This window comes from Hyla sarda, chromosome 10 (assembly GCF_029499605.1).
Source record: "Hyla sarda isolate aHylSar1 chromosome 10, aHylSar1.hap1, whole genome shotgun sequence".
NCBI classification, from domain to species: domain Eukaryota; kingdom Metazoa; phylum Chordata; class Amphibia; order Anura; family Hylidae; genus Hyla; species Hyla sarda.
In genome coordinates, this window is record NC_079198.1 from 48,520,255 (window position 1) to 48,546,154 (window position 25,900).

General features: G+C 43.5%; 1 protein-coding gene across 4 annotated transcripts in view; it reads right to left on the reverse strand.

The window, feature by feature from the left end:
• The window catches only part of IZUMO3 (IZUMO family member 3), a 312,623-nt gene extending 289,568 nt beyond the window's left edge, over positions 1-23,055 (reverse strand). For 3 of the 4 annotated variants that reach the window (XM_056542991.1, XM_056542992.1, XM_056542990.1), the window contains exon 1: positions 12,709-13,280. In XM_056542991.1, coding sequence (XP_056398966.1) covers positions 12,709-12,934 — 226 coding nt within the window. In that variant the 5' untranslated portion in view covers positions 12,935-13,280. Of the gene's footprint in view, positions 1-12,708; positions 13,281-22,884 lie in introns of those variants that run through there. The other variant, XM_056542993.1, reaches the window with a different exon arrangement.
• Positions 23,056-25,900: the final 2,845 nt, after the last annotated feature.

Here is a 25,900-nt window from a genome sequence, read left to right on the forward strand (position 1 = left end):
AATACATTTTTTTTTCAATGCCAGGCTTAGCGTTAGCCACAAAAACAGCTAGCGCTAACCCCCAATTATTACCCACCGCCACAGGGTTGCCGGGAAGAGCCAGTACCAACAGGCCTGGAGTGTCAAAAATAGCGCTCCTGGCTGGGATTATTTAGGTTGGGGAGAGCCAGTAACAATGGTCCTCGCCCATCCTGGTAACGTCAGGCTGTTGCTGATTGGTTGGTATCTGACTGACACTGAAAATATGGGGAACCACACACTTTTTTTTATTACAAAAAAACAACAACACATAGGCTTCCCCATATTTTCAGTGTCAATCAGACACCAACCAATCAGCAACAGCCTGACATTACCAGGATGGGCGAGGACCATTGTTACTGGCCCCCCCCCAGCCTAAATAACCCCAGCCTGTTACCGCCTAGGCCAAGGAGCGCTATTTTTGATGCTCCGGGCCTGTTGGTACCGGCTCTTCCCGGCACCCCTGTGGCGGTGAGTACCGGGTAATAATTGGGGGTTAGCGCTAGCTGTTTTCGGGGCTAACGCTAAGCCCAGCTTAGTAAAAGATTCCGTCTACAAGACAGCTTCCACTACTAAACCTGAAATTTCAATTATAAAAAACACGACACATGAAATAAAAAATGTATTTAAAAAAACACTCCCCCACAGCCCTCGTTAACCCTTTTCTTGACATTAAAAAAATGCTAGTCATCGTCACACTCCACCGAATCTCAGGTAGTCCTCTGCATTCACTTATCTGAAATTACAAGAAAATAAAAACACGAAAAATGGGTCAGTACATTTTTGTCGCTCTCCCCTGGGGAGAGCGCACATAATGCAGTGTGTTCCTAAAGAGGGAGCCTCCAATTGTTGCTAAACTACAACTCCCATCATGGGGGCTGTAGGTAAACAACAGCTGGAGTCTCCCTGTTTGGGAACACACTGCCAAAAAGGCTCTGTTCCCATTATGCAAAACGCATAATGAGAACAGAGCCATACTTACCACCCTGGCTTCAGGCCTGGACTGTGAAGCTCCGCCCCCTAATGATGTCATCACTAGGGGGCAGGGGCGGAGAAGTTGCAAGGGGTCTCAAGAGTGAGACCCCTGAGATCCGTCAGTCTGCCCTTGGACTACTACTCCCATCATGGGAAATTTTGTGTCCCATGATGGGAGTAGTTGTAGTACCGCAGTGCTGAGGGATGGCTCTTACACATCCCACAGCTGTGAAACTGTATTGTGACTGTTAGGACTACTACTCCCATCATGGACAGACTCTGTCCATGATGGGAGTTGTAGTCCTCGGGCTGAAGGACAGATCGCAGCAGGTCATTCTCCAGAGACCCGCTGCGATCTGCATTTATTAACTTAAAAAGCCAGCGGCAACGCTGCACTCCCCTCCCCCCTCCTCCTGTATACAGATGTCACGATTCATAATCCCCGCCGCCGGGAGAGGGGAGCTCTGATTGGTGGAAAGCTATTCACCACTATACACCAATCCGAGCTCCTGTCTTTTGATGGGGATTATGAATTGTGACAGGTCTATACAGGGGAGCGAGTGGAGCCGCTTCTACAGTACAGTATATAATTGTTATGTGTACTGTACCCCCCCCCCCACCCAGACTAATACTGACCCCTTCTATAGTGAGCGCTGGGACCGCTGTATGATTGACAGGTCCCCAGCACAAGTGTCCGGCCCCACTGACCTTTATATGTTATAAATCTTTATGATACACACTGCCCATCCTCCTCTTCATTCTTCTGATACCGGAGTCGCGCGGCTTCTGTATCATAGTCTATAGACAGAGCGCCCCCTCCCGGCCTCCACACTGCACGGGGTTGGGGTCAGACAACGGCAGGGGGCGCTCTGACTATAGTGAAAGCAGAAGCCGCGCATCTCCGGTATGAGAAGAATGAAGAGGAGAATGGGCAGTGTGTATCATAAAGATTTATAACATATAAAGGTCAGTGGGGCCAGACACTTGCGCTGGGGACCTGTCAATCACACAGCGGTCCCAGCGCTCACTATAGATGGGGTCAGTATTAGTCTGGGGGGGGGGGGGGTACAGTACACATAACAATTATATACTGTACTGTAGAAGCGGCTCCACTCGCTCCCCTGTATAGACCTGTCACAATTCATAATCCCCACCAGAAGACAGGAGCTCTGATTGGCTAATAGTGGTGAATAGCTTTCCACCAATCAGAGCTCCCCTCTCCCGGAGGCGGGGATTATGAATCGTGACATCTGTATACGGGAGGCGGCGGCAGCGCAGTGGAGCCGCATATACCGCCGGCTTTTTAAGTTAATAAATGCAGATCGCAGCGGGTCTCTGGAGAATGACCTGCTGCGATCTGTCCTTCAGCCCCAGGACTACAACTCCCATCATGGACAGAGTCTGTCCATGATGGGAGTAGTAGTCCTAACAGTCACAATAGAGTCCCGCAGACGGGGGATGTGCGTCTCTCAGCGCTCCGGTACTACAACTACTCCCATTATGGGACAGATTCTGTCCCATGATGGGAGTAGTTGTAGTACTGCAGTGCTGAGAGACGGCTCCTGCATCCCCCACCTGCATCTTCCACCGTCCGCCATTTTCTACGAGTCCTTGCTAGCACTCTTAGGTTTAGACTACTTTTCTTGCAAAAAAGCGCAATTGCGCAAAAAAAAACATCTACTTTTTTTTTGCGCAATTGATAAATACCAGTCCACTGGATTAGTTGGTGTACGGTAGACCAAACTGGTGACAACTTTAGAAAACTGTCCACCAAAAAAAACGCAGCTCTATGCAAAAAAAGCGCAATTGCGCAAAATTTGTAGACGTGAAAAATGGTCTAAATGCAATGATACATGTCCCCCTTAGACCTGCTCCAACATGGTCTGACATTTCAGCGTATTTTGGGCAGATGCGACTTGTCGCACAAAAGTCGCACTTGATAAATTCAGCACCAATGCATTTTCCAATGCATTTCCGTCTAAAATAGATTTGCATGCATCATGTTCTAAAAATCCTCCACAGCAAAAGTCGCAGAAAAGTCGCACATACTTAGACTGCGACTTTCTGTGAGACAAATTTAGACAGAAAAAAACAGTCAAAATCCTTTGATAAATCTCCCCCATTGGATTTTCCTTTGTAAATACAGCAGAGAAAAAGTAATTTAGTAGATTGGCCTTTTCCTCATCCTCCTCCACCATTACACCCAGGTTATTTCTTAAGGGGCCAAAATTTTCAGTTTTAAATTTGTTATCATTTATGTAGGTAAAGAATATTTTGGGGTTCTTTTTACTTCTCTCTGCTGCAATTTTTGCTAGTTTTATTTCTTTTTTCCAGATTTTATTTCTCTCCTTATAATTCTTTAATGTTTCCCCACTAACTTCTTGTTTTACTAGTTTAACTGCAGACAATGAATAATCCACCAACACCTGGCCAAGTCACAAAGGCCGTATTATCCTCTGAAATCACACAACCTCATGAAGACAGATTTTTTTTCTTCTGCTACTTCTACCACAAAGCAATGTCTTTATCAGACACATATATAATTTTATTGTAAAAGATTTTGAGGTTATTTTTATGGTTTTGGAGTGATTTGCCTCTTGCAAACTAGTAGACTTTTACTCTCAACACTAAACACTGTGGCCCACATTTATCATTGCAGTGCAAGTGAAGCATTTTTTTACAACTTTTTTTGTGTGTGCTGATAATGTGTAGGAGCACCAAATTTATTAAAAGGTAAAAGAGTTTTGATAAATTTTGTGCAGGCCCACATTTTCTGAAATTTCTGTCTACACATACACCAAAAAGCTACACCATGTCTGAGCTGGTGTAGTTTTAGAGACTTTTCAGTGGCTTTGCACCTTTTTTTGCTCCTTTTTACAAAAAGGGGCAATGATAAATCCCTTCCATATCATGTCTATTGCCAAAATCAATGGATTGCAACTCAAAATCAGTGGATTGTAACTCAAAATCAGCAGAAATGTGTAAACAAAAAGGGGCAAAAAAGGCGCAAAAAACCCTGCTTGCGCCTTCTTTGCCCCTTTTTTAGACACAAAAAACTGTCTTTGGCTAGGTTTCCACTTGGTTTTTTTTCTGGCAGTTTTTGGAAAACTGCCACTGCAGTTTTTGAGCCAAAGTCAGAAGTGGATCCATAAGGGAGGAGAAGTATAAGTCCTTCCTTTATATGTCCTATTCCTTTTGAATACACTTCTGGCTTTGGCTCAAAAACTGCAGTGGCAGTGCATTCAATGCAATCTGATGAAGCACGTAATCGTGTGAAACAGCCGCTGTAAATGCAGCGCCACCCAGTCGTCTGACCTCATCTTGCGTGCAAATTTTTAATGCACTGAATATTCAAGAATAAAGCTTTGGAACACTGATTTGGTGAGTGGCCATCTTTCTTCACATGTTCCCCATAAAATATATACTTACTAACCCCATAAAAATAATCTTACTCATAAATACGCTTTAAATGGCTCTGTTTTGATTTAACTTCCAATGCAGTTAAATGCGTTGTAATGTTACAACCAGTTAAAAATAATTTGTATACAATAAATGCACAAAGTACACGTAAATGTGCTTTAGATGGTTGTTCAATTTCAATGCTGTTAAATGTGTTGTTATATTACAACCAGGTAGAAATACCTAGTGTGTGATTTAACCCAGAAAATACACGTAAATAAGCTCTAGATGGCTAATTCATGTACAAATTAAAAGTTTTAATCTGCGCTGTTATGTTACACCCAGGGAAATTAACTTGGTTTATTAACCCCTTAATGATGCAGGATGTAAATGTACATCCTGGTGAGGTGGTACTTAACGCACCAGGACGTACATTTACGTCCTATACATAACAGCGAGCATGCTCGGGTCATGCACGGCAGGTCCTGGCTGCTGATAGTAGCCAGGGACCTGCCAGTAATGACTGACATCTGCGATTGCGTGGATGTCCGCCTTTAACCCCTCAGATGCCGTGATCAATACAGATTACAGCATCTGCAGAAGTGCGGCACATAATGTGGACGATCAGATCGGCAGCAACGCTGCTGCGGTGATCCGATCATCTGTAATGGCGGACGGAGGTCCCCTCACCTGCCTCTGTCTGTCTCCCGGCGTCTTCCGCTCTGGTCTGAGATCGAGCAGACCAGAGCAGAAGATAGCTGATAACACTGATCAGTGCTATGCCCTATACATAGCACTGAACAGTATTAGCAATCAAATTATTGCTATAAATAGTCCCCTATGGGAACTATTAAAGTGTAAAAATAAAAGTTAAAAAAAGTAAAAAATCTAAAGTAAAAAAAATTTGAAAAATCCTCTCCCCCCAATAAAAATGTAAATTGTCTGTTTTCCCCATTTTACCCCCAAAAAGTGTAAAAAAAACTATTTGTAATAAACATATTTGGTATTACCGCATGTGTAAATATCAGAACTATTAAAATATCATGTTAATTAACCCATACGGTGAACAGCGTGAACGTAAAAAAACTAAAAAAGTGAAAAAAAATTACAGATCACAGCGCAAAAAATGAGCCCACATATCGCCGCTTATACGGAAAAATGACAAAGTTATAGGTCAGCAAAATAGAGGGATTTTAAATGCACTAATTCACTAATTTGGTTAAAAAGTTTGCGTTTTTTTAAGCGGTATAATAATAGAAAAGTATATAATCATGGGTATCATTTTAATTGTATTGACCCACAGAATAAAGAACACATGTCTATTTCACCGTAAAGTGTACAGCATGAAAACGAAACATTCCTAAATTAGCAAAATTGTAGTTTTCTCAACAATTTCCCCACACAAATAGTATTTTTTTTAGTTGCACCATACATTTTATGGTAAAATGAGTGATGTCATTACAAAGGACAATTGTTTGCTCAAAAAACAAGCCCTCATACTAGTCTGTGGATGAAAATATAAAAGAGTTATGATTTTTAGGCAAGGAGGAAAAAACAAAAACGTTAAAATAAAGTGTCCTTAAAGGGGTACTCCGCCCCTAGACATCTTATCCCCTATCCAAAGGATAGGGGATAAGATATCAGATCGCCGAGGTCCTGCTGCTGGGTACCCCCTGGATCTACCATGCAGCACCCACCTGTAGCGGCTTCCGGAACCGCTGGAGGTCCTCAGGCTGAGTCCATCTCGACCACCAGAACGGAAGATCGTGATGTCACGACTCCGCTCCCGTGTGACCCCGGCAATCTGACATCTTATCCCCTATCCTTTGGATAGGGGATAAGATGTCTAGGAATGGAGTACACCTTTAAATGGGCACTGTCAGATAGAAAAACGTTTGATATGTTGTAAAGCATGCTAAACCAATAGGTTTTGTAATTGCTTACATTAGAAAATTTTCAGTATTTCATACTGAAAAAGCCAGTCAAAAAACTGCCCCCCCCCCCCCCCCGTCTGCTTGGACACATACTAGTCCTGCTGTGACCATGCGTCATCACTTGCGTCATGGACACACTTCCTTGATTGACAGCTGTGAGTACAGGGCTCACAGCTGGAGGAAATATCCTCCCACTGTCAGCTTGTGTCCCACTACTGTCAGTGAGGACAAGCTGGGAGTTTTAGTTTTGCTAATGCTAGGGGAGATATGATCAGACAGCATACTGAGGGAGGGGGCAGAGACCTGCACAGTGAGGCCACACCCCCTCCCTTTGAGAGGAATTCAGACTAGTGAGCTAAATTAAAAGTGTAATAAAAAAATAAATAAAGGTGCTAGACCTTAGCTTCATTTGATGTAAATGGTCAGGATTAGGTACTGAGTGGTATATAAAAAAAAAAAGTTTTTTGTTGGATCTGACGGGTACGCTTTGAGGCCCAAATGGGCTGAGTCCTTAACCTGCATCATAGCGGGTCGTACAATGGCCGGGACCCATGGCTAATAGCAAGCAGTACTGATCGCGGTGCCGCGCACTATTAACCCTTTAGACGCGGTGTTCAAAGTTGAACGCCGCGTCTAAAGTGAAAGTAAACCTATGCCGGTTAGCTCAGGGGGCTGTTCGGGATTGCCGCAGCGAAATCGAGGCATCCCAAACAGCTTACAGGACAGCCGGAGGGTCCCTACCTGCCTCCATTCTGTTCAATCGCCGAATGACTGCTCAGTGCCTGAGATCCAGGCATGAGCAGTCAAGTGGCAGAATCATTGATCAATGGTTTCCTATGAGAAACCATTGAACAATGTAAAAGTTCAGTGTGTGCAGTGTTATAGCCCCCTATGGGAGTTATAACCCTGCAAAAAAAAAGTGAAAAAAAGTGAATAAAGATCATTTAACCCCTCCCCTAATAAAAGTTTGAATCACCCCCCTTTTCCCAATAAAAAAATAAATAAACAGTGTAAATAAAAATAAACATATGTGGTATCCCCGCATGATGAAATGTCCGAATTATAAAAATATATCATTACTTAAACCGCACAGTCAATGGCGTATGGGCAAAAAAAATACAAGGTCCAAAATAGTGTATTTTTGGTCACTTTTTATATAATGAAAAAAATGAATAAAAAGCGATCAATAAATCTGATCAATACAAAAATGGTACTGCTAAAAACTTCAGATCACGGCGCAAAAAATTAGCCCTCATACTGCCCCATATGCAGAAAAATAAAAAAGTTATAGGGTAGATATGTAGATATGATTTAAAGGGGTATTCATGGCCAAAACTTTTTTTTATATATCAACTGGCTCCGAAAAGTTAAACAGATTTGTAAATTACTTCAATTAAAAAATCTTAATCCTTCCAATAGTTATTAGCTTCTGAAGTTGAGTTGTTGTTTTCTGTCTAACTGCTCTCTGATGACTCACGTCCCGGGAGCTGTGCAGTTCCTATAGGGATATTCTCCCATCATGCACAGCTCCCGGGACGTGACATCATCATTGAGCAGTTAGACAGAAAACTTCAGAAGCTAATAACTATTGGAAGGATTAAGATTTTTTAATAGAAGTAATTTACAAATCTGTTTAACTTTCCGGAGCCAGTTGATATATATAAAAAAAGGTTTTGCCTGGAATACCCCTTTAATATTTCCAGACGTACGACAAACTAAAACCTATATAAGTAGGGTATCATTTTAATCATATCGATCTACAGAATAAAGAAAAGGTGCCATTTTTACCGAAAAATGTACTGGGTAAAAACAGAAGCCCCCAAAATTGACAAAATAGCATTTTTTTTCAATTTTGTCTCACAATGATTTTTTTTCAGTTTTGCCGTAAATTTTTGGGTAAAATGACTGACGTCATTACAAAGTAGAATTGGTGGCGCAAAAAAAAGCCATCATATGGATTTAGGTGCAAAATTGAAAGAGTTATGATTTTTTAAAGGTAAGGAGGAAAAAATAAAAATGCAAAAACGGAAAAACCCCGGGTCCTTAAGGGGTTAAACTCAGAAAATACATGTAAATGCGCTTTCAGTGGCTAATGTGTGTTCAAGTGCAATGCTGTTAAATGCGTGGCTATGTTACAACCAGATAGAAATACTTTGTGTGTGCTAAAACCCAGAAAATACACAGAAATGCACCTTATATGTCTAATACATGTTCAAATTAATAGCCTTAAACTGCGTTGTTATGTTACACCCAGGTAAATTAACTTAGTTTGATTAAACAGAAAATGCTCTTTAGATGGCTTATGCGTGTTTAATTTAAATGTCTTTAGTTGTGTTGTGATGTTACAACCAGAAATACAAGGGCGCTGTATTGTATAATCATATACAAATGTCTAGGTGCGAATACCAAAATACTAGAGAGGTATGTACTTGACATTCCCTGAGGAAGTGTAAAGCGAAACGACATTGGGGTGGCGGTCTCTCTCGGTAAGGGTTCTCCCAGATCACACTGACACTGTGCTGCATCTTACCCACCAGTGCTTTGGGATTTCAGCAAATGGGCGTTTTGCTTTGGCTGACAGTTAGCCTGAAGAACTTTGTCCCTGGCTTGTACTCCACTGATATTGGCTTGGTGATGCAGCACCGTGTCTAGCATGTGAGTACATACCTCTCTTGTCTGTGTGTGACCCTAGAATAGTGTTGTAGTGGTACCCTCTATTGTTCTGTCCATATCCAGGTGTGTCAGTGATATTTATCCTTTAGCTAGTATATCTATACAGCATTGTGGCCTACGATTCATACCTGGCAGGACAAGTTTATTGTGGTTGTCCCTCACTGTCTTCTTTTCCTATATGCCGAGTTGAGATGCCTGTTTGTCCACCTGTACCTGTTCCCATTTTAAAGGTTTTTTAAGATTGTTTGTGTCTTTTTGTAAACACCTTAATAAAGTTTGTACACTTTTGCATTTATATTATTGTCTTAGTGCTTTTTGATAGGTTATCTATGTTACAACCAGGTAGGAATACTGGGGGAGATTCATCAAGACCTGTGTTGAGGAAAAGTTGCCCACTTGCCCATAGCAACAAATCAGATTGCTTCTTTTATTTTTCAGAGGTCTGAAATTTGATGGGTCGATTGGTTGCTATTGGTCGACTCTGTACAAGTTTTGATGAATCTTCCCCACTGTGTGTAATTAAACCCAGAAAATAAACATAAATTCACTTTAGATGGCTGATGCATGTTCAAATAAATGCTTTAACCTCTTAAAGGGGCTATCCAGGAAAAAAACTTTTTTATATATATCAACTGGCTCCAGAAAGTTAAAATTTGTAAATTACTTCTATTAAAAAATCTTAATCCTTCCAATAGTTATTAGCTTCTGAAGTTGAGTTGTTGTTTCTGTCTAACTGCTCTCTGATGACTCACGTCCCAGGAGCTACGCAGTTCCTATGGGGATATTCTCCCATCATGCACAGCTCCAGGGACGTGACATCATCATTGAGCAGTTAGACAGAAAACTTCAGAAGCTAATAACTATTGGAAGGATTAAGATTTTTTAATAGAAGTAATTTACAAATCTGTTTAACTTTCCGGAGCCAGTTGATATATATAAAAAAGGGTTTTGCCTGGAATACCCCTTTAATATTTCCAGAAGTACGACAAAATAAAACCTATATAAGTAGGGTATCATTTTATTTTTTTTTTGTTCTTTTCTGTCTAAGTTCTCTCTGATGACACGTGTTTCAGGAACTACCCAGTTTAGAAGAGGTTTGCTATGGGGATTTGCTTCTAAAATGGGTGGTTTAAGATTTTTTAAAAGAAGTAATTTACAAATCTGTTTAACTTTCTGGAGCCAGTTGATATATAAAAAAAGTTTTTTCCTGGATATCCCCTTTAACCTCTTAAGGACCGGGGGGTTTTCCATTTTTGCATTTTCGTTTTTTGCTCCTTGCCTTTAAAAAATCAACTCTTTCAATTTTGCACCTAAAAATCCATATGATTGCTTATTTTTTGCACCACCAATTCTACTTTGTAATGACGTCAGTCATTTTGCCCAAAAATCTACGGTGAAACGAAAAAAAAAATCATTGTGCGACAAAATTGAAAAAAAAAAACGCTGTTTTGTAACTTTTGGGGTTTCCGTTTCTACGTAGTACATTTTTCGGTAAAAATGACACCTTATCTTTATTCTGTAGGTCCATACGATTAAAATGATACCCTACTTATGTAGGTTTGATGTTGTTGTACTTCTGGAAAAAATCCTAACTACATGCAGGAAAATTAATACGTTTAAAATTGTCATATTCTGACCCCTATAACTTTTTTATTTTTCCGTGTATGGGGCGGTATGAGGGCTCATTTTTTGCGCCGTGATCTGAAGTTTTTAATGGTACCATTTTTGCATTGATAGGACTTATTGATATAAAAAGTGACCAAAAATGCACTATTTTGGACTTTGGAATTTTTTTGCACGCACGCCATTGACCGAGCGGTTTAATTAATTATATATTTTTATAATTCGGACATTTCCGCACGCGGTGATACCATATATGTTTATTTTTATTTACACTGTGGTTTTTTTTTTATGGGAAAAGGGGGCTGATTCAAACTTTTAATAGGGGAGGGATTAAATTATATTCATTCACTTTTTTTTTCACTTTTTTTTTGCAGTGTTATAGCTCCCATAGGGACCTATAACACTGCACACACTGATCTTCATCATTGATCACTGGTTTCTCATAGGAAACCAGTGATCAATGATTCTGCCGCATGACTGCTCATGCCTGGATCTCAGGTGCTGAGCAGTCATTCGGCGATCGGACAGCGAGGAGGCAGGTAGGGGCCCTCCCGCTGTCCTGTAAGCTGTTCGGGATGCCGCGGCTATCCCGAACAGCCCACTGAGTTAACTGGCAGCTTTCACTTTCGCTTTTAGCCGCACGGCTCAGCTCTGAGCGCGCGACTAAAGGGTTAATAGCACGCGGCGCCGCGATCGGCGCTGCGCGCTATTAGCGGCGGGTCCCGGCTTCACTATGACGCCGGGTCCGCCGTGATATGATGCGGGGTTACCGTGTAACCCCGCGTTATATCACCGGAGCAGGACCAAGGACGTACCAGTACGTCCTTGGTCCTTAAGGGGTTAAGGACACGGCTCAATTGGGCCTTAAGGACAAAGCCAGTTTAAGTTTTGCATTTTAGTTTTTTCCTCTTCGCCTTCAAAAATTCATAACTTGCATTTTTCCATCCACAGACCCATATAAGGGCTTGCTTTTGTGAGACAATGTATGCCACAACAAAAAAATATACCGTATTTATCGGGGTATACCACGCACCGGCCTATAACACGCACCCTCATTTTACCAAGGATATTTGGGTAAAAAAAGTTTTTTACCCAAATATCCATGGTAAAATGAGGGTGCGTGTGTGCGCGTGTATACCCCGATATACCCCCAGGAAAGGCAGGGGGAAAGAGGCCGTCGCTGCCCGCTTCTCTCCCCCTGCCTTTCCTGGGGTCTAGAGCCCTGCTGCCGGCCCTTCTCACCCCCTGGTTATCAGCGCCGCTGCCCGTTCTGTCCCCCTGACTATCGGTACTGGTGCCCCATTGCCGGCGCCGATAGCCAGGGGGAGAGAAGGGGCAGCGGCACCCATTGCCGGCGCCGCTGCCCCCGTTGCCTCCCCCCATCCCCGGTGGCATAATTACCTGGGTCGGGTCTGCGCTGCTCCAGGCCTCCGGCGTGCGTCCCCTGCGTCGTTGCTATGCACGGCGCGGCGCACTGACGTCATGCGCCGTGCAGCGCATATCAACGACGAAGGGGACGCACGCCGTAGGCCTACAGCAGCGCGGACCCGACCCAGGTAATTATGCCACCGGGGATGGGGGGAGGCAACAGGGCAGCGGCGCCGGCAATGGGTGCCGCTGCCCCTTCTCTCCCCCTGGCTATCGGCGCCGGTACCGATAGTCAGGGGGACAGATCGGGCAGCGGCGCCGATAACCAGGGGGTGAGAAGGGCCGGCAGCAGGGCTCTAGACCCCAGGGAAGGCAGGGCGAGAGAAGCAGGCAGCGACGGCCTCTCTCCCCCTGCCTTTCCTGGGGCGGTATGGGCGTATAACACGCACATAGACTTTAGGCTAAAAAATTTAGCCTAAAAAGTGCGTGTTATATGCCAATAAATACGGTATATATTATCTTTTGTGGTAACTAAAGAGAAAACTTTTGGAGGGTTTCATTTTTACGCAGTGCACTTTGCGGTAAAAATGTTTTCTTTATTCTATGGGTCCATACAATTAAAATATTTAAGATCAGAAGCCAATGCGAATAGTTTTTACACTTCCAATTCTTGTTATACTTAATAAATATATTGAAAAAAACTGATTTGTGTTCTTACCAATGATCCGGAGGTAAGGTTTATCTCTGAAGGAGGTCCAATAAACACTGAAAATTTCCTTGTTCACACTCTCTAGAAAAGCTTTTCTGTCAGGAACATCTTTAGGAACTTTAGAACTTAAATAGTGATCAAGTTTTTTTACAAATGTGGGGTCACAATCTAGCATTCCATGAATGGGATATGCATGAAAAATAAGGGCAAGTGAGAAAAAAGCTCCAAAAGCCATGTTGTAGCAGTTTTGGTAAAAGGCAGAATCGTGGTTCTGTATGCAGTCAATGACCTAATCGTTTTATGTGTTCTAGATTCTACCCAATTGTAGCTATGTATTTATTTTGCACTGCAATAACGTTCTGGAGATGGTGTATAATAGAACATACTTTAATGTTCATAGCAGCAAATTAATGTTCTTTTTTTCATTTCTTTCTGCCTGACTTTGGTTAAATGGACATTAGATAGGTTTTCCTAGACAGCAAAATTGGTAAAATTGGATGTAAAAGGTGTATAAATGCGCTGTTTAGTTAAAATAACATATCCCTGTTGCTCTCCCTCACAAATCTGATCACTTCCTGGTTTCCTCCCTGAACTGTGACCCTGCTGCTGCTATGCAACAGTTCACAGACCTTCCCACACCCCCCCCCCCCCCCCCATGCTTGCATACACAGTAGATACTAACTGACGATACTTTCAGGACAGACCAGTAATTAGCAGTTGAAATGGTCAATTAGCAGTTGAAATGACTGTCTCAGGGGAAGCCCTTAGATGACTATAACCAAGGACAAAAGGGCAAACCATGGGAAATTTCCATAGCTCTAAAAACAGTACCTTTTTTCATGGGGGAGGTCATGAAACCAAGAGCAAAGGAACATTGAAGAAGTTGCCCATAGCAACCAATCAGATTCCGGGTATCACTGTCAAAAACGCCTCTGAAATATAAAAGCTAGAATAGGATTAGTTGCTATGCATAACTACTCCCTGTTCCTCTGTACAAGGTTTGACAAATCTATCCCTATGTTTAATCCATATATATATATATATATATATATATATATAAATATATATATATATATATATATATATATATACAGGGATCAAGTCCTGCAGGAACTCATGGGAACGGAGTTCCTGCACTTTTTCCACAGCAGGAACGCAGTTCCCATTAGCAGGAGTCCTGCAGGATCTGCCTCTAGACATGTTATCCCCTATCCTAAACATAGGGGATAAGATGTCTGATTGTGGGGGGGGGGTCCCGCTGCTGGGGACCCTGCGATCTTGGCTGCGGCACCCCAGACATCCGGTGCACAGAACGAACTTCGCTCCGTGCCAAATGACTGGTGATGCAGGGCCGAGGCTCATGACGTCACAGTAAAGCACCCTCAAGTCTATGGTAGGGGGCATGACCATGAGTCATGAGCCTCTGGCGCTGCACCCAATGGTCTAAACGAATGCCGGGAGCAGCAGGGAGAACGTGGGGGTATAAGATGTCTAGTAACCCTTTAAGTGGAAATCTAGGGTGAGTTCCCACACTTTTTTCCCCAGGACTTGACCCCTGTATATATGTGTATGTGTATATATATATATATATATATATATATATATGTATATAAACCCAAAAAATATTGCAGCGCTACTCAGCCTAAAGGTGTGGGTGCCAGCGTCCAAAAACTTCTTGATAGAAAGTCTTTAAATTAGATAGTATCCAATGTGAATTCGGGTAGAAAAACAGACATGGTGCACATCTACAATCTTGTATAATAATCTGATTGCTTCTCAGCATAATATCAAAAACTAACAGGTTGTTAGTATACATTTTTGATCAAAAAGTACAAGCCCACTCGCCACGTCAAGGCCACCTATCCAGAGTGGGTCCATAATGTCCCTAGCATAAAATGGCGCAGCACCGGGCGGCGACCACCGCCGCCGCGACGACAATGCCCACAGGGGGGAACGACCCACCGGCAGAGCGGCCCCAATGCCACTCAAACCAGTCTATGGGCCGCACCCCCCCACAGACACAGCGCCACGGCAGCAACGTGACGTGGCGAGTGGGCTTGTACTTTTTGATCAAAAATGTATACTAACAATCTGTTAGTTTTTGATATTGTGCTGAGAAGCAATCAGATCATTATACAAGATTGTAGATGTGCGCTATGTCTGTATTCTACTCAAATTCATAGATAGTATCCAATATTGATGTGACAGGAATAAACCCACAATTTTTTCTACTATATTTTGGAGTGCTGCGTTGTCGTTGGATACTATATATATATATAAATATATATATATATATATATATATATATATATATATATATATATACACTCAAGAACAATGCAGCACTACTTATCCATACCGTGTCCGGTGCCAGCGCCCCAACTTGATTAAAGTCCAGGCAATAGGAAAACCATTGGCGCAGCACTCCAAAATTTATTCCATCATGTCAATACAAGCGACGTTTCAGCCCCTCAATGGAGCATTTTTCAAGCATAGTGGTACAATAAACTGAGGGGTTTCTTATACCCCATGCAATAAATACACTCATTAAACAATAATCATTACAAAATGTCATAAAACATGTGAAAATTACATAAGTGCACTATATAACACATCTTAAAGGGGTATTCCAGGCCAAAACTTTTTTTATATATCAACTGGCTCCGGAAAGTTAAACAGATTTGTAAATTACTGTTACGCCGAGCGCTCCGGGTCCCCGCTCCTCCCCGGAGCGCTCGCTTCACTCTCCCCGCGGCAGCGCTCCGGTCACGTCCTCTGACCCGGGGCGCTGCGATTCCGCTGCCAGCCGGGATGCGATTCGCGATGCGGGTAGCGCCCGCTCGCGATGCGCACCCCGGCTCCCCTACCTGACTCGCTCTCCGTCTGTTCTGTCCCGGCGCGCGCGGCCCCGCTCCCTAGGGCGCGCGCGCGCCGGGTCTCTGCGATTTAAAGGGCCACTGCGCCGCTGATTGGCGCAGTGGTTCCAATTAGTGTTTACACCTGTGCACTTCCCTATATCACCTCACTTCCCCTTCACTCCCTCGCCGGATCTTGTTGCCTTAGTGCCAGTGAAAGCGTTCCTTGTGTGTTCCTTGCCTGTGTTTCCAGACCTTCTGCCGTTGCCCCTGACTACGATCCTTGCTGCCTGCCCCGACCTTCTGCTACGTCCGACCTTGCTTTTGCCTACTCCCTTGTACCGCGCCTATCTTCAGCAGCCAGAGAGGTGAGCCGTTGCTAGTGGATACGACCTGGTCACTACCGCCGCAGCAAGACCATCCCGCTTTGCGGCGGGCTCTGGTGAAAACCAGTAGTGGCTTAGAACCGGTCCACTAGCACGGTCCACGCCAATCCCTCTCTGGCACAGAGGATCCACTACCTGCCAGCCGGCATCGTGACAGTAGATCCGGCCATGGATCCCGCTGAAGTTCCTCTGCCAGTTGTCGCTGACCTCACCACGGTGGTCGCCCAGCAGTCACAACAGATAGCGCAACAAGGCCAACAGCTGTCTCAACTGACCGTTATGCTACAACAGTTTCTACCACAGCTTCAGCAATCATCTCCTCCGCCAGCTCCTGCACCTCCTCCGCAGCGAGTGGCCGCTCCTGGGATACGCTTATCCTTGCCGGATAAATTTGATGGGGACTCTAAGTTTTGCCGTGGCTTTCTTTCCCAATGTTCCCTGCATCTGGAGATGATGTCGGACCTGTTTCCCACTGAAAGGTCTAAGGTGGCTTTCGTAGTCAGCCTTCTGTCCGGAAAAGCCCTGTCATGGGCCACACCGCTCTGGGACCGCAATGACCCCGTCACTGCTTCTGTACACTCCTTCTTCTCGGAAATCCGAAGTGTCTTTGAGGAACCTGCCCGAGCCTCTTCTGCTGAGACTGCCCTGTTGAACCTGGTCCAGGGTAATTCTTCCGTTGGCGAGTATGCCGTACAATTCCGTACTCTTGCTTCAGAATTGTCCTGGAATAATGAGGCCCTCTGCGCGACCTTCAAAAAAGGCCTATCCAGCAACATTAAAGATGTTCTGGCCGCACGAGAAATTCCTGCTAATCTACATGAACTTATTCACCTAGCCACTCGCATTGACATGCGTTTTTCCGAAAGGCGTCAGGAACTCCGCCAAGATATGGACTCTGTTCGCACGAGGCGTTTCTCCTCCTCGGCTCCTCTCTCCTCTGGTCCCCTGCAATCTGTTCCTGTGCCTCCCGCCGTGGAGGCTATGCAGGTCGACCGGTCTCGCCTGACACCTCAAGAGAGGACACGACGCCGTATGGAGAACCTCTGCCTGTACTGTGCTAGTACCGAACACTTCCTGAGAGATTGTCCTATCCGTCCTCCCCGCCTGGAAAGACGTACGCTGACTCCGCACAAAGGTGAGACAGTCCTTGATGTCTACTCTGCTTCTCCACGTCTTACTGTGCCTGTGCGGATGTCTGCCTCTGCCTTCTCCTTCTCTACAGTGGCCTTCTTGGACTCTGGATCTGCAGGAAATTTTATTTTGGCCTCTCTCGTCAAAAGGTTCAACATCCCGGTGACCAGTCTCGCCAGACCCCTCTACATCAATTGTGTAAATAATGAAAGATTGGACTGTACCATACGTTTCCGCACGGAGCCCCTTCTTATGAGCATCGGATCTCATCATGAGAGGATTGAACTTTTGGTCCTCCCCAATTGCACCTCGGAAATTCTCCTTGGACTTCCCTGGCTTCAACTTCATTCCCCTACCCTGGATTGGTCCACTGGGGAGATCAAGAGTTGGGGGTCCTCTTGTTCCAAGAACTGTCTAAAACCGGTTCCCAGTAACCCTTGCCGTAACTCTGTGGTTCCTCCAGTAACCGGTCTCCCTAAGGCCTATATGGACTTCGCGGATGTTTTCTGCAAAAAACAAGCTGAGACTCTACCTCCTCACAGGCCTTATGATTGCCCTATCGACCTCCTCCCGGGTACTACTCCACCCCGGGGCAGAATTTATCCTCTCTCTGCCCCAGAGACTCTTGCCATGTCCGAATACGTCCAGGAGAATCTAAAAAAGGGCTTTATCCGTAAATCCTCCTCTCCTGCCGGAGCCGGATTTTTCTTTGTGTCCAAAAAGGATGGCTCCCTACGTCCTTGCATTGACTACCGCGGTCTTAATAAAATCACGGTTAAGAACCGCTACCCCTTACCCCTCATCTCTGAACTCTTTGATCGCCTCCAAGGTGCCCACATCTTCACTAAATTGGACTTAAGAGGCGCCTATAACCTCATCCGCATCAGAGAGGGGGACGAGTGGAAAACGGCATTTAACACCAGAGATGGACACTTTGAGTATCTGGTCATGCCCTTTGGACTCTGCAACGCCCCTGCCGTCTTCCAAGACTTTGTCAATGAAATTTTTCGTGATCTGTTATACTCCTGTGTTGTTGTATATCTGGACGATATCCTAATTTTTTCTGCCAATCTAGAAGAACACCGCCAGCATGTCCGTATGGTTCTTCAGAGACTTCGTGACAACCAACTCTATGCCAAAATTGAGAAATGTCTGTTTGAATGCCAATCTCTTCCTTTTCTAGGATATTTGGTCTCTGGCCAGGGACTACAGATGGATCCAGACAAACTCTCTGCCGTCTTAGATTGGCCACGCCCCTCCGGACTCCGTGCTATCCAACGCTTTTTGGGGTTCGCCAATTATTACAGGCAATTTATTCCACATTTTTCTACCATTGTGGCTCCTATCGTGGCTTTAACCAAAAAAAATGCTGATCCCAAGTCCTGGCCTCCTCAAGCAGAAGACGCCTTTAAACGACTCAAGTCTGCCTTTTCTTCGGCTCCCGTCCTCTCCAGACCTGACCCTTCCAAACCCTTCCTATTGGAGGTTGATGCCTCCTCAGTGGGAGCTGGAGCTGTTCTTCTACAAAAAAATTCTTCCGGGCATGCTGTCACTTGTGGTTTTTTCTCTAGGACCTTCTCTCCAGCGGAGAGGAACTACTCCATCGGGGATCGAGAGCTTCTAGCCATTAAATTAGCACTTGAGGAATGGAGGCATCTGCTGGAGGGATCAAGTTCTCCTGTTATTATCTACACCGACCACAAGAACCTCTCCTACCTCCAGTCTGCCCAACGGCTGAATCCTCGCCAGGCCCGGTGGTCTCTGTTCTTTGCCCGATTTAATTTTGAGATTCACTTTCGTCCTGCCGATAAGAACATTAGGGCCGATGCTCTCTCTCGTTCCTCGGATGCCTCAGAAGTTGAACTCTCTCCGCAACACATCATTCCACCTGACTGCCTGATCTCCACTTCTCCTGCCTCCATCAGGCAGACTCCTCCAGGAAAGACCTTTGTTTCTCCTCGCCAACGCCTCGGAATCCTCAAATGGGGTCACTCCTCCCATCTCGCAGGTCATGCGGGTATCAAGAAATCTGTGCAACTCATCTCCCGCTTCTATTGGTGGCCGACTCTGGAGACGGATGTTGTGGACTTTGTGCGAGCCTGCACTATCTGTGCCCGGGATAAGACTCCTCGCCAGAAGCCCGCTGGTTTTCTTCATCCTCTGCCTGTCCCCGAACAGCCTTGGTCTCTGATTGGTATGGATTTTATTACTGATTTACCCCCTTCCCGTGGCAACACAGTTATTTGGGTGGTCGTTGATCGATTCTCCAAAATGGCACATTTCATCCCTCTTCCTGGTCTTCCTTCTGCGCCTCAGTTGGCTAAACAATTTTTTGTACACATTTTTCGTCTTCACGGATTGCCTACGCAGATTGTCTCGGATAGAGGCGTCCAATTCGTGTCTAAATTCTGGAGGGCTCTCTGTAAACAACTCAAGATTAAATTAAATTTTTCTTCTGCATATCATCCCCAGTCCAATGGACAAGTAGAAAGGATTAACCAGGTCTTGGGTGATTATTTGCGACATTTTGTTTCCTCCCGCCAGGATGACTGGGCAGATCTCCTCCCATGGGCCGAATTCTCGTATAACTTCAGGGTCTCTGAGTCTTCCTCCAAATCCCCATTTTTCGTGGTGTACGGCCGTCACCCTCTTCCCCCCCTCCCTACTCCCTTGCCCTCTGGTCTGCCCGCTGTGGATGAAATTTCTCGTGACCTTTCCATCATATGGAGAGAGACCCAAAATTCTCTCTTACAGGCTTCATCACGCATGAAGAAGTTCGCGGATAAGAAAAGAAGAGCTCCCCCCGTTTTTTCCCCTGGAGACAAGGTATGGCTCTCCGCTAAATATGTCCGCTTCCGTGTCCCTAGCTACAAGTTGGGACCACGCTATCTTGGTCCTTTCAAAATTTTGTGTCAAATTAATCCTGTCTCTTATAAACTTCTTCTTCCTCCCTCTCTTCGTATCCCTAATGCCTTTCACGTCTCTCTTCTCAAACCACTCATCCTCAACCGTTTTTCTCCCAAGTCTGTTCCTCCCACTCCTGTTTCCGGCTCCTCGGACATCTTCTCGGTCAAAGAAATTTTAGCTGCCAAAAAGGTCAGAGGGAAAAATTTTTTTTTAGTGGACTGGGAGGGTTGTGGTCCTGAAGAGAGATCCTGGGAACCTGAGGACAACATCCTTGACAAAAGTCTGCTCCTCAGGTTCTCAGGCTCTAAGAAGAGGGGGAGACCCAAGGGGGGGGGTACTGTTACGCCGAGCGCTCCGGGTCCCCGCTCCTCCCCGGAGCGCTCGCTTCACTCTCCCCGCGGCAGCGCTCCGGTCACGTCCTCTGACCCGGGGCGCTGCGATTCCGCTGCCAGCCGGGATGCGATTCGCGATGCGGGTAGCGCCCGCTCGCGATGCGCACCCCGGCTCCCCTACCTGACTCGCTCTCCGTCTGTTCTGTCCCGGCGCGCGCGGCCCTGCTCCCTAGGGCGCGCGCGCGCCGGGTCTCTGCGATTTAAAGGGCCACTGCGCCGCTGATTGGCGCAGTGGTTCCAATTAGTGTTTACACCTGTGCACTTCCCTATATCACCTCACTTCCCCTTCACTCCCTCGCCGGATCTTGTTGCCTTAGTGCCAGTGAAAGCGTTCCTTGTGTGTTCCTTGCCTGTGTTTCCAGACCTTCTGCCGTTGCCCCTGACTACGATCCTTGCTGCCTGCCCCGACCTTCTGCTACGTCCGACCTTGCTTTTGCCTACTCCCTTGTACCGCGCCTATCTTCAGCAGCCAGAGAGGTGAGCCGTTGCTAGTGGATACGACCTGGTCACTACCGCCGCAGCAAGACCATCCCGCTTTGCGGCGGGCTCTGGTGAAAACCAGTAGTGGCTTAGAACCGGTCCACTAGCACGGTCCACGCCAATCCCTCTCTGGCACAGAGGATCCACTACCTGCCAGCCGGCATCGTGACAATTACTTCTATTAAAAAATCTTAATACTTCCAATAGTTATTAGCTTCTGAAGTTGAGTTGTTGTTTTCTGTCTAACTGCTCTCTGATGACTCACATCCCGGCAGCTGTGCAGTTCCTATGGGGATATTCTCCCATCATGCACAGCTCCCGGGACGTGACATCATCATTGAGCAGTTAGACAGAAAACTTCAGAAGCTATTAACTATTGGAAGGATTAAGATTTTTTAATAGAAGTAATTTACAAATCTGTTTAACTTTCCGGAGCCAGTTGATATATATATATAAAAAAAAAGTTTAAAAAAAAAATGCCGTACTCGGGAGAATTTTACAATCTTCATTTTTTACAAAAACCATTTGTTACAAATTTTGGGGGGTATTTTCTGCTTTTACCCTTTTTAAAAATGTAAAATTTTGGGAAAAGAAGCATTTTAGGTAAAAAAAAATTTTTTTTTTTACATATGCAAAAGTCGTGAAACGCCTGTGGGGTATTAAGGTTTACTTAACCCCTTGTTACGTTTCCCGAGGGGTCTAGTTTCCAAAATGGTATGCCATGTGTTTTTTTTTTTTGCTGTCCTGGCACCATAGGGGCTTCCTAAATGCGGTATGCCCCAAGAGCAAAATTTGCTTTCAAAAAGCCAAATGTGACTCCCTCTTTTCTGAGACCTCTAGTGCGCCAGCAGAGCACTTTTCACCCCCATATGGGGTGTTTTCTGAATCGGGAGAAATTGGGCTTCAAATTTTGTGGGGTATTTTCTGCTTTAACCCTTTGTAAAAATTCACTTTACCCCTTGTTATGTTCCTCGAGGGGTCTAGTTTCCATAACGGTATGCCATGTGTTTTTTTTTTTTTTGCTGTCCTGGCACCATAGGGGCTTCCTAAAGGTGACATGCCCCCCAAAAACCATTTGTCGCTCCTTCCCTTCTGAGCCCTCTACTGCGCCCGCCGAACAATTAACATAGACATATGAGGTATGTGCTTACTTGAGAAAAATTGGGTTTCAAATACAAGTAAAAATTTTCTCCTTTTTACCTCTTGCAAAAATTAAAAAATTGGGTCTACAAGAACATGCGAGTGTAAAAAATGAAGATTGTGAATTTTCTCCTTCACTTTGCTGCTATTCCTGTGAAACCCCTAAAGGGTTAAAACGCTTACTGAATGTCATTTTGAATACTTTGGGGGGTGTAGTTTTTATAATGGGGTAATTTATGGGGTATTTCTTAAATGAAGACCCTTCAAATCCACTTCAAACCTGAACTGGTCCCTGAAAAAAGCGAGTTTCAAAATTTTGTGAAAAATTGGAAAATTGCTGCTGAACTTTGAAGCCCTCTGGTGTCTTCCAAAAGTAAAAACTCATAAATTTTATGATGCAAACATAAAGTAGACATATTGTATATGTGAATAAATTTTTTTTTTTTTGGGAATATCCATTTTCCTTACAAGCAGAGAACTTTAAAGTTAGAAAAATGCCAAATTTTCAAATTTTTCATCAAATTTTGGGATTTTTCACCAAGAAAGGATACAAGTTACCACAAAATGTTACCACTATGTTAAAGTAGAATATGTCACGAAAAAATAATTTCGGAATCAGAATGATAACTAAAAGCATTCCAGAGTTATTAATGTTTAAAGTGAAAGTGGTCAGATTTGCAAAAAATCCTTAAGTCCTTAAGGTGAAAAAGGGCTCAGTCCTTAAGGGGTTAAGAGTACATATGTACATTAAAAAGTGCATGATATCCATATCGTGTGCAATTAAAAACAATAACGCTTGAAATATGCTGCTCCATGTAACCAATCAATAAACTGTGCAGCTGTATAATATTTACAATTAATACACATGCATAACAATCAGGAGGGATCACTCACCCGCTCTGTATTGGAAGATGGTGGCGTTCGTGTGTACACAAATGCACTGCACATGCGTGTACTTACAAGACAGACTAAGTTCCAAGGCTTCCGGGACACATGACGTGTCATGTGATTGTGCGTCACGAGATCGCCTCTCCGGGCTAAGCGATCACTATATGATGCCGGCCACATCACTCACGTGATCCAGGTTGCCATAATAACTGAATAAACACTGTGAGAGCCGCTCTAATGTGAATTACCAAACTAGAAATCACCTGGCTCTGCTTCTATGGTCTTAAAAATCGCATCACCATTTTAAGTGTGTATAGAGTTATAATCTAAAAAGTATATATGTGTTTAAATATATATATATATATATATATATATATATATATATAGTGCCAAAACAATTACGTACTAAGTGTCAAAATATATTTTGTGTATATAAAGTGTCTTGTGAAAAACAATAACATTTGCATTTAGTGAAAATCCCCAAAAATTTGTAAATAAATAAAATGACAAAATAAAAAAATAATAAAAAATAGCAAAAAAAATTATAATAAACAAAATAAAGGAACTCATTATAAGAAAATATTAATTTAAATAATCTTTTTATCATATTCGCATTTTTTTATTCTTTTATTTTTGTTTAAAATAATGATAAAAAAAGGGAAATCTAGAATGAATTAAAGAATAAAGTAAAAGGGCAAGCTGATTAATCAACACGGACTGATGCTACCGTTTTTCAAGAACACATCGGACAATACCGTCAATAGATGCAATATTGCAACTCGACTTTAGCGCATCATGTGGCCCTATATTAGAGGGAAACTCCCTGGTTGGTAGAACCACTGGTCCCGAGCCTCCTCGAAGGATCAGGGACCCATAGTTACCGGGGAGCTCAGGTGTCAGAGACCCAGAAAAAGGCCCCAGGCCACCAAATCTACCCCCTACCACCTAATTGGGAGTGCGTCTGATTTTCAGCAGCGCCCTGCCCCTCCAATGGCACCCTTGCAAGCAGTTTAGATGGGCTGTCCCAGTGTCTCGGATCCCTATGGTCCGTGTATATATCAGCTCCCATAATAAAAAAAATCATTAAGTAACCATAACAATATAAAATAATAGATAAAAAACAAATAAAAGTGTTCATATGACTTATAGTGCATGCCCAAAAGCAATTTTTTATTTTTGTAACAGTGCTACCAGGCAAAATTTACAATTGCGGTTGTCAGCTCCCACATGTCCTACTTCAAATTTATTTACACATTTTTTTTAGATTTTTCATTATAGTTTGTCACTAAATACAAATTTTATTGTTTTACACAAGACATTTTTTATACACAAAATATATTTTGACACATAGTACGTAATTGTTTTGTCACTATATATATATTTACACACGTATATACTCTTTAGATTATACACACTTAAAATGGTGATGCAATTTTTAAGACCATAGAAGCAGATCCAGGTGAATTCTAGTTTGGTAATTCACATTAGAGCGGCTCCCACAGTGTTTATTCAGATGTTATGGCAACCTGGATCACGTGAGTGATGTGGCCGGCGTCATATTGTGATTGCTTATCCTGGAGAGGTGATCATATGACGCACAATCACATGACACGTCATGTGTCCCGGAAGCCTTGGAACTTAGTCTATCTTGTAAGTACACGCATGCGCAATGCATTTGTGTACAAACAAACACCGTCATCTTCCAATACAGAGCGGGTGAGTGATCCCTCCTGATTGTTATTCATGTATATTAATTGCAAATTTTATACATCTGCACAGTTTATTGATTGTTTACATGGAGCAACATATTTCAAGCGTTATTGTTTTTAATTGCACACGATATGGATATCATGCACTTTTTAATGTACATATGTACTCTTAAAATGTGTTATATACTGCACTTATGTAATTTTTCATGTGTTTTATGACATTTTGTAATGATTATTGTTTCATGAGTGTATTGATTGCACGGAGTATAAGAAACCCCTCAATTTATTGTACCACTATGCTTGAAAAAAGCTCCATTGAGGGGCTGAAACGTTGCTTGTATTGACATGATGGAATACATTTTACACTTCTTTGGATCTTTTGGAGTGCTGTGCCAATGGTTTTTCTATTGCCTGGACTTTAATCAAGTTGGGGTGCTGGCACCAGACCCAGTATGGATAAGTAGTGCTGCATTGTTCTTGAGTATATGTCTATGATTTGTTTGCTGGCACACAATTAATTATGGAAGGTGTTTTGGATGAAGCTATACCTCATGTCTCATCATATGCTGAAGGGGAAGTTAACAGGATTCTCAGTGGTGTCAAGGGTGATGCTGCCTTTTTAGCTGTACCAACTATTGCTGATGTGAAAAGGAATTTTGAGTATGAATCAAGGAAAGTGATCATGTTGGAGCTATATCTGGTGACTTTGGGCAAATATTATAAATGTAAAAGAATACCCAGGGGCATGCGGTCATGGTTAAGACCTACGGTTTTCACAGACAATTTGAAATTTAAGAAAAAGTTTGAACCTATTTCTGACCGATATGCCTTAGACATCATTTTGCTTAATTTGGATTTTTTACAAAAAAATCCAAGGAGAAATTGTGTGAAATTGAGATTAATCTGGGAACTATGTTGTCAGGAGAAGAACTTGGTGCCTATAAGGAAAAAACTAAGAACTTCTTGGAAAAATTTATGATGACACTAAAAAGAAAAAATGGCATAGAAATTTAGGAGATTACAATAGACGAAAGGTGTATATTTGGAATTACAATGAGTTTAACAATGGCAACACACAAGGAACAACACCTAGACGTGGGAGAAAGAATAGAACAGATAAAGAACATGTTACTGAACATTCTTCTTTTTTAGTGAAGGACTCACCATTGGAGGATCCTCCTCCCAACACTTCTATAAGAAACCAACCCGGAGGGGCGGATGTAGAAGACACAGGGGCTGTAAAAACCAGAGGTCAGAAAAAAGGCAAAATCCAGTTTGCACGACAACAGAAGAAGAAATCTTGAGCCCAACTG